Below are 14,981 nucleotides of genomic sequence, written 5' to 3' on the forward strand. Positions count from 1 at the left end.
CACACAAAGCGCCATGGCGGACAGACAGTATTATCGGAAGAAGAGAAAAACGCTTTCGTAGAAGCGATATTACTAGCCGCTGAATGGGGTTTTCCGCTAACCGAACTTGACATTCGTCAAATTGTCCAACAATACTTAACAAGGCAAGGTAAATCAGTTAGAAAGTTCAAAAATAATCTCCCCGGCATAACTTGGATGAAAAAGTTTCTTTCTGGGCATAAGACTCTAACGACAAGGTTAGCACAAAATATCAAGAGAAATAGAGCGGAAGTAACCTGCGCTACTATCAATTAATATTTTGAGGACCTAAAAAAAACAATTAAGGACGTAATCCTGCTCATTTGCCGCTTTTCTGACGTCTAATCCGCTCTCGTGATTGGTCACTTTTAGCATCTTAGAAAAGTACTTAAAAAAAAACCGCTCATCAGAATGAGTTGAAAATTGGTCAAAGTGTTTCTTATTCGATTCCGCACAGATTCACTATTTTGTTTTGTGATATTCGATCTGGTTATCTTAAAATTTAATAAACTGTAAATAAAATACTATCGGTAAAACTGGCAACGACGTGAATACGCCCGACCAAGATGCAAGCCAGCCTGAACAGCTGACGAGGGAAGCCAATAATAGCAAATCACAAAATGTAAATTATAACGGATCGCCAAACAAAATAGTGAATCTGAGCGGAATCGAATAAGAAACACTTTGACCAATTTTCAACTCATTCTGATGTGAGGTTTTTTTTTTAGCAAGACTACGTCCCCTTAGACGTCCCAGCTGAAAACATTGTCAACTATGACGAAACAAATTTCAGTGACGACCCAGGAAAACCCAAGGTAGTGTGCAAGCAAGGATCTAAACATTGCGATCGAGTCATTGATTCATCAAAAACAAATATAAGTGTGATGATGTCGGCATCAGCTTCCGGCGTTTGCTTCCGACTTTTGCCTCCGTTTGTGGTTTATAAAGCCAAACACAGATATGGGAGCAAGAGGGACCGACTGGTAGTCGCTACAGCATTAGCAAAAGTGGCTGGTTCGAAACCACCACATTTGTAAAGTGGTTTCGCCAAACTCTCCTGCCATATTTTAGGCATAAAGAAGGGCAGAAGGTTCTAATTGGTGATAACCTTTCAAGCCATATTACCCTAGATGTGATACAGGATTGTCAAAAATATGGCATAGAATGTACATTGCTTCGCATCGCCCTAATTCGACACACCTATGTCAGCCATTAGATGTTGCATATTTTGCTCCTTTTAAGAAGCATTTAAGATCTCTTACCTGCTAAGGTAAAATAGTATATATGAAAAGACATAGTTTTGTAAAAATAAGGTTTTTCGGAATTTTTGGTGCCGTTTTGGTATTAATAAATTTACAAACATGAAATTTATAATGTGACTACTAAATCTTGTCAATGATTTAGTTAACAGGATGTATCAAAATTTATGTGGGTTGAGTTTTATTTTTTTATATACTCCTTATCCACGGATAGAAAAAAAACAAAAAAAATTAAACCGAGGTAAATTGGTGTATGATAAATTTATATATATTTGCCAGGGGGAAAAAACAATTAAGAGTTGGTTAATAAACTTGATTTATTAATAAAATTCTTGTGAAAGCCACTTATAATGTAAATTGCGAGGTAAATTCCAAATGAAATATTTAAAGACCTTTTATGGTAAAAGATCCTCTAAAACTGGATTTTCAGGTAAACGTATTCAAAATTTCGTTTTATTTGCAGGCTTTTTAGATACCAAATCTAAAATAATCTTTGCCTTTTTTGAAGCAGCTACTCCTCTGTCGGCTGTCATAACTTCTGGTATTTCTAATTTAGCCCTTTTCTTTAAAACATTTTTTGCAGAGATAAATTCCCCGCAGAGCTCAGTTTTATATATAAAATCTGTACTTCCTTGCATAAATTTAGCATAGAAAATGTCATTAAAAAGGGGTATTGCTTCGTCAGTATATTCCGATTTTTGAGATTGAATAATGTTTTCAAATCTATAAAAATCTGATGGCTCGAAAACATTTATATCGGCTCGAGTGGATGCCTTTTGGCAAGCAGCTTTATAATCATCAAGTTAAAACTATTGTGTGATGTTCTAAGAGCCTTTCAATCTTTTGCTTAAAAAACTTGTGATTCAGCATGTTTGGCATTATAGTCTTCATGCATTAATCTTATTGTCCAGTCAGAATGCAAGTATTTTCTATTAGATGCATGTTCCCTTGCATAATGTGATGATAATGGTTTAAACGAATATGTATGTGCTTTGATAAGATTTCGATGTTTTTTATTTGGGGTTGAATGCTTGCCACGTAGGTTTCGAATGAACCTTTTATTGCCATCAGAATCGATTAAGGATTTTCGTAGGATTGTAAGTATATTTGCATTCCCAAATACAAGAATTCTCAAAAAAAAAATTGGCAAACTTGTACACTTGTTATTGTCTCGGCATGGTTTTTTATTGGCAATAAATACTTTCTAGTACATTCCAATACGAAGCTTTCTTTTACACAATTTCTCAATAACTTTGGAAGACAGCCAAACTCTTTGCTTATGTCTATCCATTCTCCAATATTCGCTGTTTATATGAAGTCTATGTTCGGCATCAATTTTATTAAAACATTTCATCTTACATGTACAAGTTTCTTTTACCGAATGTTTTGTTTAATTGTTCTTCATTTGACTTTCTGTGCTCTTATTTCTACTTTTTTAAATTATTGTGTTTTCAGATGCAGTATGTTCTGAATTTTTAAATGATTGGGAATTTCTGTTTTTCTTATCTAATTAGATATAACTAGAATATCTCATAAACCATTTTGTTCCTCTCGCAAGTCAGTTGAACGCGTTTCTTTTTCCTCATCACTCTTTGACTCATCCGTGTTATTAGGATCAAAGTCAGGATCCTTTTCAAAATCGTCGAGGTTTTCTTCATTTAAAAAAGCCTTAGAACATTGAAAGGCCTTTCAATGTTCTAAGGTATATTCATGCTCATAAATTTACGAAAACCACAATCCATTCCACAATCTTGACCAAAGTAGGCAGTAATGCTATCGGTCTAAAATTAGCAGGATAGTTGTGTTGATCCTTCTTGTAAAGAGGAATAATCACTGCTCTCCTTAAGCAAGCCGGGAAAATTTTAAACATAAATAAAAAGTTAATTGTCTTAGCCAAAACCTAGGGCCAAGATGTATGTCATTAGTGAAAGCCTATCTCATCCTGATGAACTTTTGTTAATTATATTATTTAATAAGCTTTTAAGGTCATCTTCGTTCTTCATTCGTTGGAGCAAAAAAAAGATTCAGCTACTACCAAATTGCTTAGTTAGCTTCTGTAAAATATTTGCTAAAAGCTTATTAGCAACAACACGTCATTTATAATTTTCCAAGATTCTCTTGCTCTATTGGAGGAATTATTTATTCTGCTTTGATAATAAGTCCACATTGCCATGTTAATCAAGTTTCTGAAGACCCTGCATTATGTATTAAAATAATTTAAAAATTAGACATTGTTCATAGAGTATTTCATTATGTAGTGAAGAGAGCGAGTTATAGATTTGAAAGATGAAAAGGCTTTTTTTAAAAATTTATTTTAAGAACGTTACAGCGTTGTGACTTAACTCTACTAATGCTTAAATCTATCTGATTAAAACAATACAAATTACTTCTTAGCTAAAGTAAAAATGATTACAATGTAAAAGATCATATTCTATAAACTAAGGAATAAAATATACTATAGTCAGGGGTTATATGTTCCATAACTCCTCCCTCCTAAGAAACGAGCTTACGGATGGTACAGGAGTGGTGAGGTGGTTATATGACGATTTCTGAACAGGATTTCGTCATAGATTCGTCTGGATGTAGGCTTCTCTTAGATATTCTTGGCATCAGGAATTTCTGCACCATAAAGTAGCTAATTATTGCTACTAGCAGAATATAAAGTAATACGGTATAAATGCTGGTTCTGTGGTAGTATACAGGTTGGTTCAGGGCCCGGTCAAGTCTTTGATGCTGAATCTCGATGGATTTATGAAGATGTTTGGCTTCATTTAGGTCCAGTGAGCTTAATTCCAAATTATTAAAGAGAATTGGTGTAGCTTCATTGCTAGGCGGTGATAGGTTGATTTGAGGTAGTTCGATGTTTTTGTAATGGGTTTCTGGATCCTTGTAATTTTTGATGACAATGTTTCCGACACGAAGTTCACAAGTAGAATCCAGTTCTACGATGTAGGTGCCATTTAATGGGATATTATCTTTATTGGAACCACAAGTCTGGATAGCTGCAAGAGGTCGAGGTACGATTAGCATCCATTTTCCTTCTTCCAGTTTTTCTGCTTTGTTGGTGGTAATTTGGATTTTCGTCTGCTGGCATTGGGATATTGATTCTCTAAATTTTAGCATCTGTACTTCGCAAGATGCATCTTCGTCTATAGGCAAGGGGTTAAAGTCTTGGCAAACGTATTCGTTGGTGGTGATTTTCCTGCATGGTTGGTTGGATTTTGCATAATTCAGCTCATTAAGGATTAGGTATTTGGTTTGCAGAAATATTACATCGTGGAAGGTTTTTGAAGGTGTAGGTAGAGGATAAAGGTGGTACAGTAGATAACTGTTCTTCTCTACGATCGGCATTTCAATGATAAATATGACTTTGTTTTCCTTTGCGTAACTTTTTATATTAAGGACTTTCTCAAAAAGAAATACATTTTTAAAAGTTGGATCAAATGGGAGTTTACCGGATGTTAAACTCGTAGAAATTAATTGAATTTCCTTGAATAAGTCTTTTGGACTAATGATCGATGGATGAAAGGTATTTAGTTTTGAAAAAGTTATTGCTATTTGAAGATCTTCTAAGACATCATACATTTCTTGTAAGAATGTGGTAGCATGAGATAGAATTGTTTGCAAAAGAAAGAAATGCTTATCTTCAAAACTGATTTTGTTAAGTCTTTGGACCTCTATTTGAATTTCTTTTATTTGTGATTCCAAAATATTTTGATTGGAAGTTAAATTCTTTGAGAGTTTTTGAAAAAGTTTATTAGAATTATCTATTATGGTAATTTGTTCTTGCATTAAAAGTTTTATATTATTTTCGTTTTGCATAATTGAAGTTATTGCTGAATCATAGCGCTGAGCATCCTCATTATCTAAATTGCCGGTTATACTTTTGACAATACTGCCTAATCCATTTATAAGGCCTCTTTTTTCGCGAGTTTTAAGAGAGAATGGATTTATTTGAAGTATTTGATTTTTTATTTTTTCTTTTAAGGTTGAAGCTAAATTGTATGAATTAAAATATTCTTTTTTATATAAAGAACAGTTTTCTATGTTTTTTTCTAAGTCGTATATAGTTTTTTGCATTATGAGGTATTGACTGATAATAGGGTTGATGTCGTAAATTTGAATGAAAGTCCAGTAATCAATTATGTTTTGCGAGTTTCCTAATTTCATTGGTAAAAGTCCGGGGTTCTTGGATACGTCATGAAATGTTACGTCAGGTCTTGCATGTTTGATGTTGAGGGACCTGCAACAACAGGGGTTTTTAATTCTTTTATATGGACTACCTCTTCTTTATTGTTCTTTTTGTTTTTTATTTTAACTTTATTATTTTCGAGTAGTTCAATTAGTTCAAAAGGGCCTAAGAATCGTTTAGATTTTTTATTTCTGTTGGCGTTATTTTTATATACAATTTGTCCTACTTTAAATTGATATTGATTTGGACCTAGAACGTTTCTTTTATCGATAATTTTTTGTTTTTGGGATTCTAATTTTTCTTTTATTTCATCATAAAGGTGTTTTATCTTTTCTTTATGATTAAAGGCATAATCGGTATAATAGCCGGTATTTATAAGTTCACATGGGTCTCTTGTGTTTGTGTGACCAAATGTTAGCTCGAAGGGTGTAAACTGCGTCGAGGAATGGATCGAACAATTGTATGCTATTATGGCATATTTCATTAAGGTTTTAACGTCTTCGTCCTTAAAACGGTCTCCTAAAATTCGAAGGTGTTCGATAAGTGTAGAGTGGAGTCTTTCGATTGGTGAGTTCGATTCATGGTGAAAAGGTGTTGTGAAATGTATGTTTATTTTATGAGTCTTTAAGATTTCTTGAACGGTGGTATTTTTAAATTCAGGACCATTGTCCATAATTATTCTCTCAGGAAGACCATAAAATGAAAAATAATGGATGAGAGCTGAACATATTTCGACTGAAGTTTTGCCTTGAATAGGAATGGCTTGACCTAGTTTTGAAAAGGTGTCGACGAGTGTAAGAAAGTCTTGGTTGTCAAATTTGAAAATATCTATATGAAGCAGCTGGAATGGTTTTCCAGTAGTTTCTGTTAGTACAAGAGGAACATACGGTGGTTTACGGGAATATTTAGATGTTTGACATATACTACAATCATTTATATACTTTGTTATGTCGGATTTCATGGATGGCCAATAATAATTCCTTTTAAGTTTTTCTAAAGTCTCGGCTATTCCGCGGTGATTACATTTACCTTCATGCTGGTATTTCATAATAAGGATTCGCTCATCAGGTTCTTTTATAGAGTTTATTAGTTTTGTACATTTAAATAGTTTTGGTCCAGATTGATGGAAGTGGTGCATATAAACATCATTAAATTCGATATACATGGAATCATCATGAAAATATAGGTAAAAAGTTTTCTTATCGGTGGTATATGTTTTTAGGAATTCTAATATAAGTTTGGGATTAGATTTTGGAATTTTGACATGCCATATATTATGTTTCTCGAATGTTTCCCAGTTGACAGTCAATTTATTGTGTGGATTTTTGGAGATAATTATTTGATATGATTTATTGTTAATAATATCATCCAGTATGGGGATTCCATCATTTAATGTGTTATGATTGCTGCTAGAATGCGGAGTATTTATAGAAGATTCTGGAGTCTCTTGGGAATGAAACTCTGGTGGTGGTAAATTGACATTATCTGGTTGAAGGTTTAAGTTTGAGAAATCATTAAGAGTTTGTGTTTCGTACTGATGGGGTGGGTCGTTAAAATTTTGGAAATTATATTGGGGTGGTTGAATATTAAGGTTTGTATTTCTTGGAGGAACCAACTGAATATTTTGCAATATTTTAATTTTTGGTTCTGGACAGGGAGGTTTTAATTCTTTTAAAACTGATGTTATATCTGCTGGGTTTAGTTTATTGGGGTCATAGGACTTTAGGAATTGGTCAATATCTAGATCTATATCACCTGAATTATTTACGATACTTTCGTTTTCAATTGCATTAATACAAATTCGTGAGAGTGCGTCTGCGTTGGTATTTTGGTTACCCTTTTTGTAAATAATTTCAAAATCGTATTCCCTTAATTTACATCTCCATCTTACGAGTTTGCTATTTGGTTCTCGCATATTAAAAAGCCATACCAAAGGTCGATGGTCTGTGTAAATTTTGAATTTGCGACCGAAAAGATAAGGTCGAAAATGTTTGCATGCCCAAACTATAGCAAGTAACTCTTTCTCTATCGTGGAGTATTTTACTTCGGTGTCATTAAGGGTTCTTGATGCGTAGGCGATGGGTTTGTCATTGGGAATGTTCCCTTGGGAAAGGACTGCTCCAACTGCATAGTTGCTAGCGTCAGTTGTCAAAACAAATGGTTTGCTGAAGTCTGGATATTGAAGTATGGGGGAATTGGTGAGAAGTTGCTTGCAGTGGTTAAATGATTTAATGAACTCGGGGGTATGAATTATTTTATGATCTTTTTTAAGGCAAATCGTCATAGGCTTTGTTATTTTGGCAAAATCTTTTATAAATCGACGATAATAACCAAGTAAACCTAAAAACGACTTCAGAGCTTTGGGAGAATTTGGAATTGGGAAATTTTTTATTGCTGAAATTTTGTCTGGATTAGGTTTAACACCTTCAGTAGTAACAACATGACCCAAATATTGGACTTCCTTTTTTAAAAATTCTGATTTGTCCAACTGAATTTTGAAATTGGATTCACGAAGTTTGTCAAGAAGTTCAATATCTAGAGGTTTTGTCAAATGTAGGGTTATAGGGATATCCTGAGGATTTGTGACTGAAGTGATGGCAAAATAGTTTGAGATATTAACCAAAGAACCTGGTATTTCTAAATTATGTTCAAATTTATGATAATCTAAAAATCCGGTACCATGTTCAACGGTTACTGGTACTTTAACTATTTGTTGGGATCTAGGAGATACTGTCACTGAAAAATTGTAATTTTGAAAATTTTCATTCGGGATTTTATCGTCACGTTTTTCATAAATTATTGGTATTTCTGCATTAGAAGTTGTTATTTTCCGAGCATTAATGTTTATACTAGCATTTAATTGGTTCAATAAATCTGCGCCAATTAAACCATCGTATTTTTGAGAAAAGTCAAAAAGATAAAATTTGTGATAGGCATTGGTATTAAATAAACTAAAAATAGGAATGTTTGCGACTTCATCGTGATATGTCATTGCGTGGGCGGTCTGAATATTAAATACCTCTTTATTAATAAAATTTTTATAAAATTTGTGTGCAAGGTAAGGTTTCATTAGACTTCTAGAGCTGCCGGTATCAATTAAAAAATGTGCTGTGATTTCGGGAATAAACACGTACGGTAAATCTGATCTTATGTTGTAATTATGCATATTAATTACGTTGGGTATTGTGTTGCCTGAACTTGCTGAAAATTTTCATCTGGTTTTATATTTTCACTTGAAGCGCAAGGATCGGATGTCTGAGTGTTATTGTAGTGATAAAGATCTTGCACATCTGCATAATATGCATTTTCATTGGGATATGGGTCAGATTCGTTTTGCTCTAAGAAATCGTAATAATAATCATCTTGGGAATTATTGTAGCAATAATTATTATTGTCGTTAATTTGTTGTGCATGAAATTCTTGGTAATTCAATTTATGGGGTGTTGGATGATGAATTATGGCTGTGCCTGAACTAGTGTCCATTGGCGTCGGCCTATTTAAATTGCTTCGAGCACTGCGGCTTCTAATTGATGAACTTTGATTAAAATTCGGTCTGTTATTGGTATTTATTGGAAAATTTGAATTTGGGTTTTGGAAAAATGGTTTTTGTTGAAAATTATTTGACGGTTGTGGTTGAGGGGGCCTTGGTACAAAAGATGCATTATTTATTGGAGGCTGTTGGGGGTTTAATGCAAACACATTATTTGAGGGTGGTGTTGGGCGGAAAATATTAATTTCTGGGGGTGATTGGGCATTAAATGTTGGTTGCAAGAAAGGTATTGGGAATTGCTTATTATTATGGGGAAATGTTTGTTGGTTATTATTTGTAGCTCTAACATTTTGATGTGGATGTGTTTTAGTCTGTGGTGGTAGGTTTACAGTTGTGTTTTGATGTTGATTTCGGCTGAAATTTATAAAGTTTTCTTCTTCGGCGGCAAATGATAGTGCCTGTTCTAAATTAATTGGATTTTTAAGCCTAACTACTAATTGCATGTGATATTTGAGCCCTGCTAAGAAGGTTTTTAAAGCAAAATCATCGCAATGGGCGATTTTAATTCGTTTTTCATTTTCATCAACAATTAAAGTACTTAATTTAGCAAACAAAAGACTTCTGGCATCTTGTATTCTCATGCCGAAATTTAATGGTGGTTCATTTTTATAAGGCCTAATAGAAATTAAGTCTTGTATTAGACAGTCAATACCCCTTTGATCTGCGAATGTTAAATTTAAGGTTTCTTTTATTAAAGCCCAAGTATTTAATTCTGATCTAGAGCCAATTAAATCAGCTGCTCTACCCCTTAATTTGCCTAAAATCGAGTCTATTAAAATTGAATTAATAGGGTCTTCACGAGTTTGACTATTTTGAAAATTTCTTAGAAGATTTTCACACGATAAAATAAATCTTTGCAATAACTTTGGATTCCCATCGAAATGTGGGATGTTATCCGTTTGGTATTTTAAAAGTGGCATATCAGTAGGCATGGTTCTGGATACAACTGATACAGATTCTACTTCGAGTTCTTCCTCCGGTAAGGCAGGTAAAGTATTATTAATATCAGCGGTATTATCAGAAATAATTTGATTTAAATAAGGCTGATCTGTTCTAGTATTTGTTACGGATAACCTTTCCAAATGAGAAAGTAATTCGTCAATAATTTCAGAATTATTTTCAGACATAAAATTAATAAAAAATTACGCAAAATTACGTAACTTGACTAGAAAGAAAAAATAAAAACTTGAATAAATTGTAACTCTAAATCTAACCTAAATAAAATTGCCAATCGTAAAAACAACAGTATATGTTATCGTTTGCAATTGTGCAAAAATGGAAAAATCAAAAATAAAAATCAATTTAAAAACAAAGGAAAAAGAAAGGACAATGAGCACTTACAATAGCAAAAATCCAGCGATGAAAAGCTGCATTCTCTTAGACTACGTTGCCTATAGGAACCGATGCTTGTGTTCCCAAGCCTAATCTAGGGTTGGTCGAAGTTGGACCGTTGCTGAACGCTCTTCTCCCAATAGATTTGGTCGAAGTTTGACTTCCTCCTGGGTGCTGCCTCTTCGTAAATTCACAAGGTTCGCGATTGCCGATAAACCGTAAAAACGGACCAATTCCGCGATTTTTGTCGGATATTGTTCGACTTAGAACTCCGTCGACTGCGCCAGTTATAGATTTGAAAGATGAAAAGGCTTTTTTTAAAAATTTATTTTAAGAACGTTACAGCGTTGTGACTTAACTCTACTAATGCTTAAATCTATCTGATTAAAACAATACAAATTACTTCTTAGCTAAAGTAAAAATGATTACAATGTAAAAGATCATATTCTATAAACTAAGGAATAAAATATACTATAGTCAGGGGTTATATGTTCCATAACTAGCGTATATTTCTTTCAGATACTCAAAGACGCTTAGTATAACAAGAATTCCTATTTCGTTTTTTTATGTTGACAATAGGAAAAACATCATTAAAATTTTTTATAATAACCTGATGAAAGCTAAGCGGAGGGCCAACAGTGGCCAAAACATCATTTCATTTTGATGTGTTGCAAAGCAAGGAGAATTTGTGAAAATTGATCCTGGCATAAGGTGTATCCCGTCTAAACTTATTTTTACTAGTTCCACTATCAATTTTCATAAGCCTCACTATCGCCTCATGGTCAGATAAACCGGGATAGTTTTACATTAATTGTCGTTTTGGTGAAAATTTCTACAAAAGTAATCCTTGACTTGATTCTCGATGTCATCTCGACTCGACCTGATTCGACCTTCCACGTGACTTTGACTCGACCTTCGAACTTTGACGTGACCCTCGACGTCTCATTGACTTGACTCTCAACGCGGGACCGTTGACAGTCTATCTCACAGAACACAAATATATAGAGAAGTGGTGGTTGCATACAAACTGAAAGAAATTCTTCTGACAAATCAGCTAGCGGCCTCTCGCTTGGCAGCGGACACTGTTGTAACTAACTTGACAGTTTGACGTGTCTAATTGGACCAATCGAAATGGTAGAAAGGCGTGGCCAAATTAAGGCGGGAAATCACATTTTATTTAATCTGACAACCTTATCATTTAATCGTAATATCTAAAGCAAACGCCTAATCAAAAAGGTTACTCATAGAGAAAAGAGCCTTGTTGTTTAGGTGTTAGCATCAGATATTGATCTGAACAAAAATAAAACTTCAGCTTTATTTTACATATCTATAAATAGGTTAATTTACTGCAATAATCTACGAAAGTGTACTAACAATAGTGTACGACATATCACCAATTGGACAAATGGAAATAAAACAATGTTTTTTTTTGCTTTAATACATTTATTATTTAATTTTCCTGGAAAAAAAAATTACTTAAAATGATATACATAATATTCAATAATTCATTATAACAGACATTATATAAATTTGAATTAATCTAAAAATGTTTAAAATTATTTTGTTAGCACTGAACTACCCTAATTTTATACAGATTAGAAAAGGTTGTCAACATTTTTGTGCTATTTTCTCATAATACATCTAAAGGCATTCCCATTAGGTTAATAATATCCTCATTTCATTAACACATAGAGTTAATAGAGGATGAACTATTCTTATTTAATATGTACTTGTATTTGTTTCCTAAAGAAAAATTAAACAATTCTTAAAATTATTTAAATTATAATCTAAATATTAATTTTTAAAATTAATTAAAAATTCTATAACAGAGTATTATCAAAAGAAACAATATATCCATCGACAAAACAAAATAAACTCTTTCAAAATGAAAACAACTTTTTAGTATAAACATATATCACTTACATAGAATATATTTGTTGGTCTCATATAATACTAACAACATATCTTGGAACTATAATATTACTAAAAACTTAATTCAAGGATAGATGTTTACATAAAATAAAAAGAAACTCTTAAAAAAACAAGTTGTAAGAAAAACATTAATTCTGATCCATTCCGGGTGCTCAGGTCTCTTAGCCGCTATACCTATGTCTTGTCTCACTGAACACAGGAAGTGGTATGATACGAGTAGGAAATAAAATAAAAAAATAGACAGTGGAAACCTTATAAATCAATTTACTAAATGATTCATGTAAAAAAAAAGACAAAATAAATGTTTAAATAAATATGTATTGTAATGTAAAGCCAGCGGTATCAGCATTATTAAATTTGTGGAGAACTGATCAGAAGAAATTCTATAACTCAAAGTCTTAATAATATTCACATTGCATATCCCTCCATGTTTTTCTTGTAATATGAACTGAAGAAAAATAAAAAAAAATCTTTTATTACTGTTTCTCAGAAACATTTAAAATGTACATACTCTTACATCAAGGTCAGGAAAATTTCAATCAATTTTTAATTGTTGAATAGAAAATGAGAGGCCAGACATTTTGTATTATGTATTTATAATAATCAAGTTAAAAATTAAATACTTGAAAAGTGAAACTTCTTCATTGAAATCAACTGAATTTGATGTTATTAAAGACTCAAGATTGACAATACAAAAACATAATAGTAATAAATAAAATCAGATTTTCTTACCAGAAACCTGGAATTGCTTGCCGCAAATTAATTAAAACACTACTCCCAATATTGAAAGAGAACTTTTTAGAAAAAAACTCATAAATTTAAAATAACATCCTTAAAACAAATAGCAAACTCAGCCCACGCTGGCATTCATTGAAATGAAAAACAAAACAAACTCAAATGGTATGACAATGACAAATGATGTTCTATCAGTCAATGACCTGGAAACCTACGAAAACAAGGTTGAGGAAGTTTTGAACAAAGGCGAACACAGGCTACTATCTAAGGATCCGACGACAACCATAGAAGGTCGAATTTACAGAGCACTTAAAAAGTACTCCTCAACATTGTCGGATGCGGTACGCTTTAGGCTGACACCACATTATAGCAAACCTCCACACCTATACGGACTACCCAAGATTCATAAGGAGCAAATGCCTCTGCGGCCCATCACGAGCTCTAAAAATTCGCCGACATCAGAACTCTCGAAATTCCTTTTGGAGATCATTAGACCGATCCAGGGAAATGCAGCGTCTTTCGTGCGAAACTCTGCCCACTTTGTAGACCTTCTTGGAGGGATCGAAGTCGAGACCAATGACAGATTGGTGAGTTTTGATGTCGAAAGTCTCTACACCAATGTACCCATAGGAGAGTCTCTTAACATCATCCGAGACAAACTAAGCAAGGATGCAGCTTTCTCAACTCGGACCACACTGCCTCTGGACGGGGTGATGAAACTTTTGGAGATCTGTCTTCGTAATTCTTACTTTCAGGTCAAGGATAGATTCTACGCCCAAGACGAAGGACTTCCGATGGGTTCATCTCTTTCCCCAGTAATAGCAAACATCTTCATGGAATGGTTCGAGGAACATGCAATAGATGCCTCCCATTGCAAACCCAAGCTCTGGCTTCGATATGTGGACGACACCTTTATCATCTGGGACAAAGACGAAAAAGCACTTCAGGAGTTTCTGCTTCACCTCAACAGTTTCAGACCAACAATCAAGTTCACGATGGAGACAGATAAGGACTCAGCTCTACCTTTCCTAGATGTCCTCGTTAAAAAGGTCGGCGGAAATCTACGAACTTCAGTTTATAGAAAACCAACACACACGGGCCAGTATCTGCACTATGAGTCCAACCATCCTGCAACCACCAAAGTAGGCATCATAAGATCCCTCTACAATAGAGCTCAAACCATCTGTAGAAACGACGAGGATCTCAAGACTGAAGTGGATACCATCTACAAAGACCTATAACAGAATGGATATCCAAAGAAGCTAATAAGTAGGACGATCCAAAGGACGCGTCCAAATCAAATCAGAGACAAGGCCACCACGACAACCAGACTTCTACCCATACCTTACATTAGGGATACATCGGAACAAATCCGACGCATTGCCAGCAAGTACAATATTAGAACTGCCTTTAGACCTAGCACCACTATCAGAAGCGTGGTATCAAAGACCAAACCAGATGTTGGATACCAAAAATTGCGTCTACCGGATCCCATGTGAGTGCGGTGACTCATACATAGGTGAAACGAAGCGCCCCCTAGAAATCAGAGCGAAGGAACATCGCAGCTGGACCCAAAGAGGAGAGGTTTCCAAATCCGGAATAGCAGAGCACGCGTGGCATAATGGACACAATATCCATTGGTCAGAAGCCAAGATTCTGCACAAGGAACAGCACTGGCGGAAGAGGAAGTTTGTAGAGGCAGCTTTCATTTCACAGAATCAGAGAATCTTCAGCCAGCCAAGCGTCGATATACCCAACATCTGGAAGCCTCTACTTTAGGACAGTGTAGGATCTAGAGAGAGGCGTGTCCTCCCCCCCCCCCCCCCCAACTCTTTTCACGGATGACTTTCCCTTCCACATCGCTGCACACATCTAGTATATAAGCCTATAGAATAGTAGTTTGCTGTCAGTTTACACTTGATAACGGTTGGAGATACTTACCAACCGAAACGTCGTGTTACAT

General features: G+C 34.3%; 1 protein-coding gene across 1 annotated transcript; it reads right to left on the minus strand.

Annotated features, from left to right (window-relative positions):
- Window positions 1–237: 237 nt before the first annotated feature.
- Window positions 238–10,722, minus strand: LOC126750082 (uncharacterized). Its single transcript, XM_050459584.1, has 3 exons — window positions 10,361–10,722; window positions 4,551–5,520; window positions 238–306 (listed from the first exon to the last, which is right to left on the minus strand). The coding sequence occupies exons 1-3, from the start codon at window positions 10,390–10,392 to the stop codon at window positions 238–240; spliced, it is 1,071 nt and encodes a 356-aa protein (XP_050315541.1). The 5' UTR covers window positions 10,393–10,722.
- Between the last annotated feature and the right edge of the window lie 4,259 nt (window positions 10,723–14,981).

The sequence above is a fragment of the Anthonomus grandis genome, chromosome 2 (genome assembly GCF_022605725.1).
Source record: "Anthonomus grandis grandis chromosome 2, icAntGran1.3, whole genome shotgun sequence".
Taxonomy (NCBI): domain Eukaryota; kingdom Metazoa; phylum Arthropoda; class Insecta; order Coleoptera; family Curculionidae; genus Anthonomus; species Anthonomus grandis.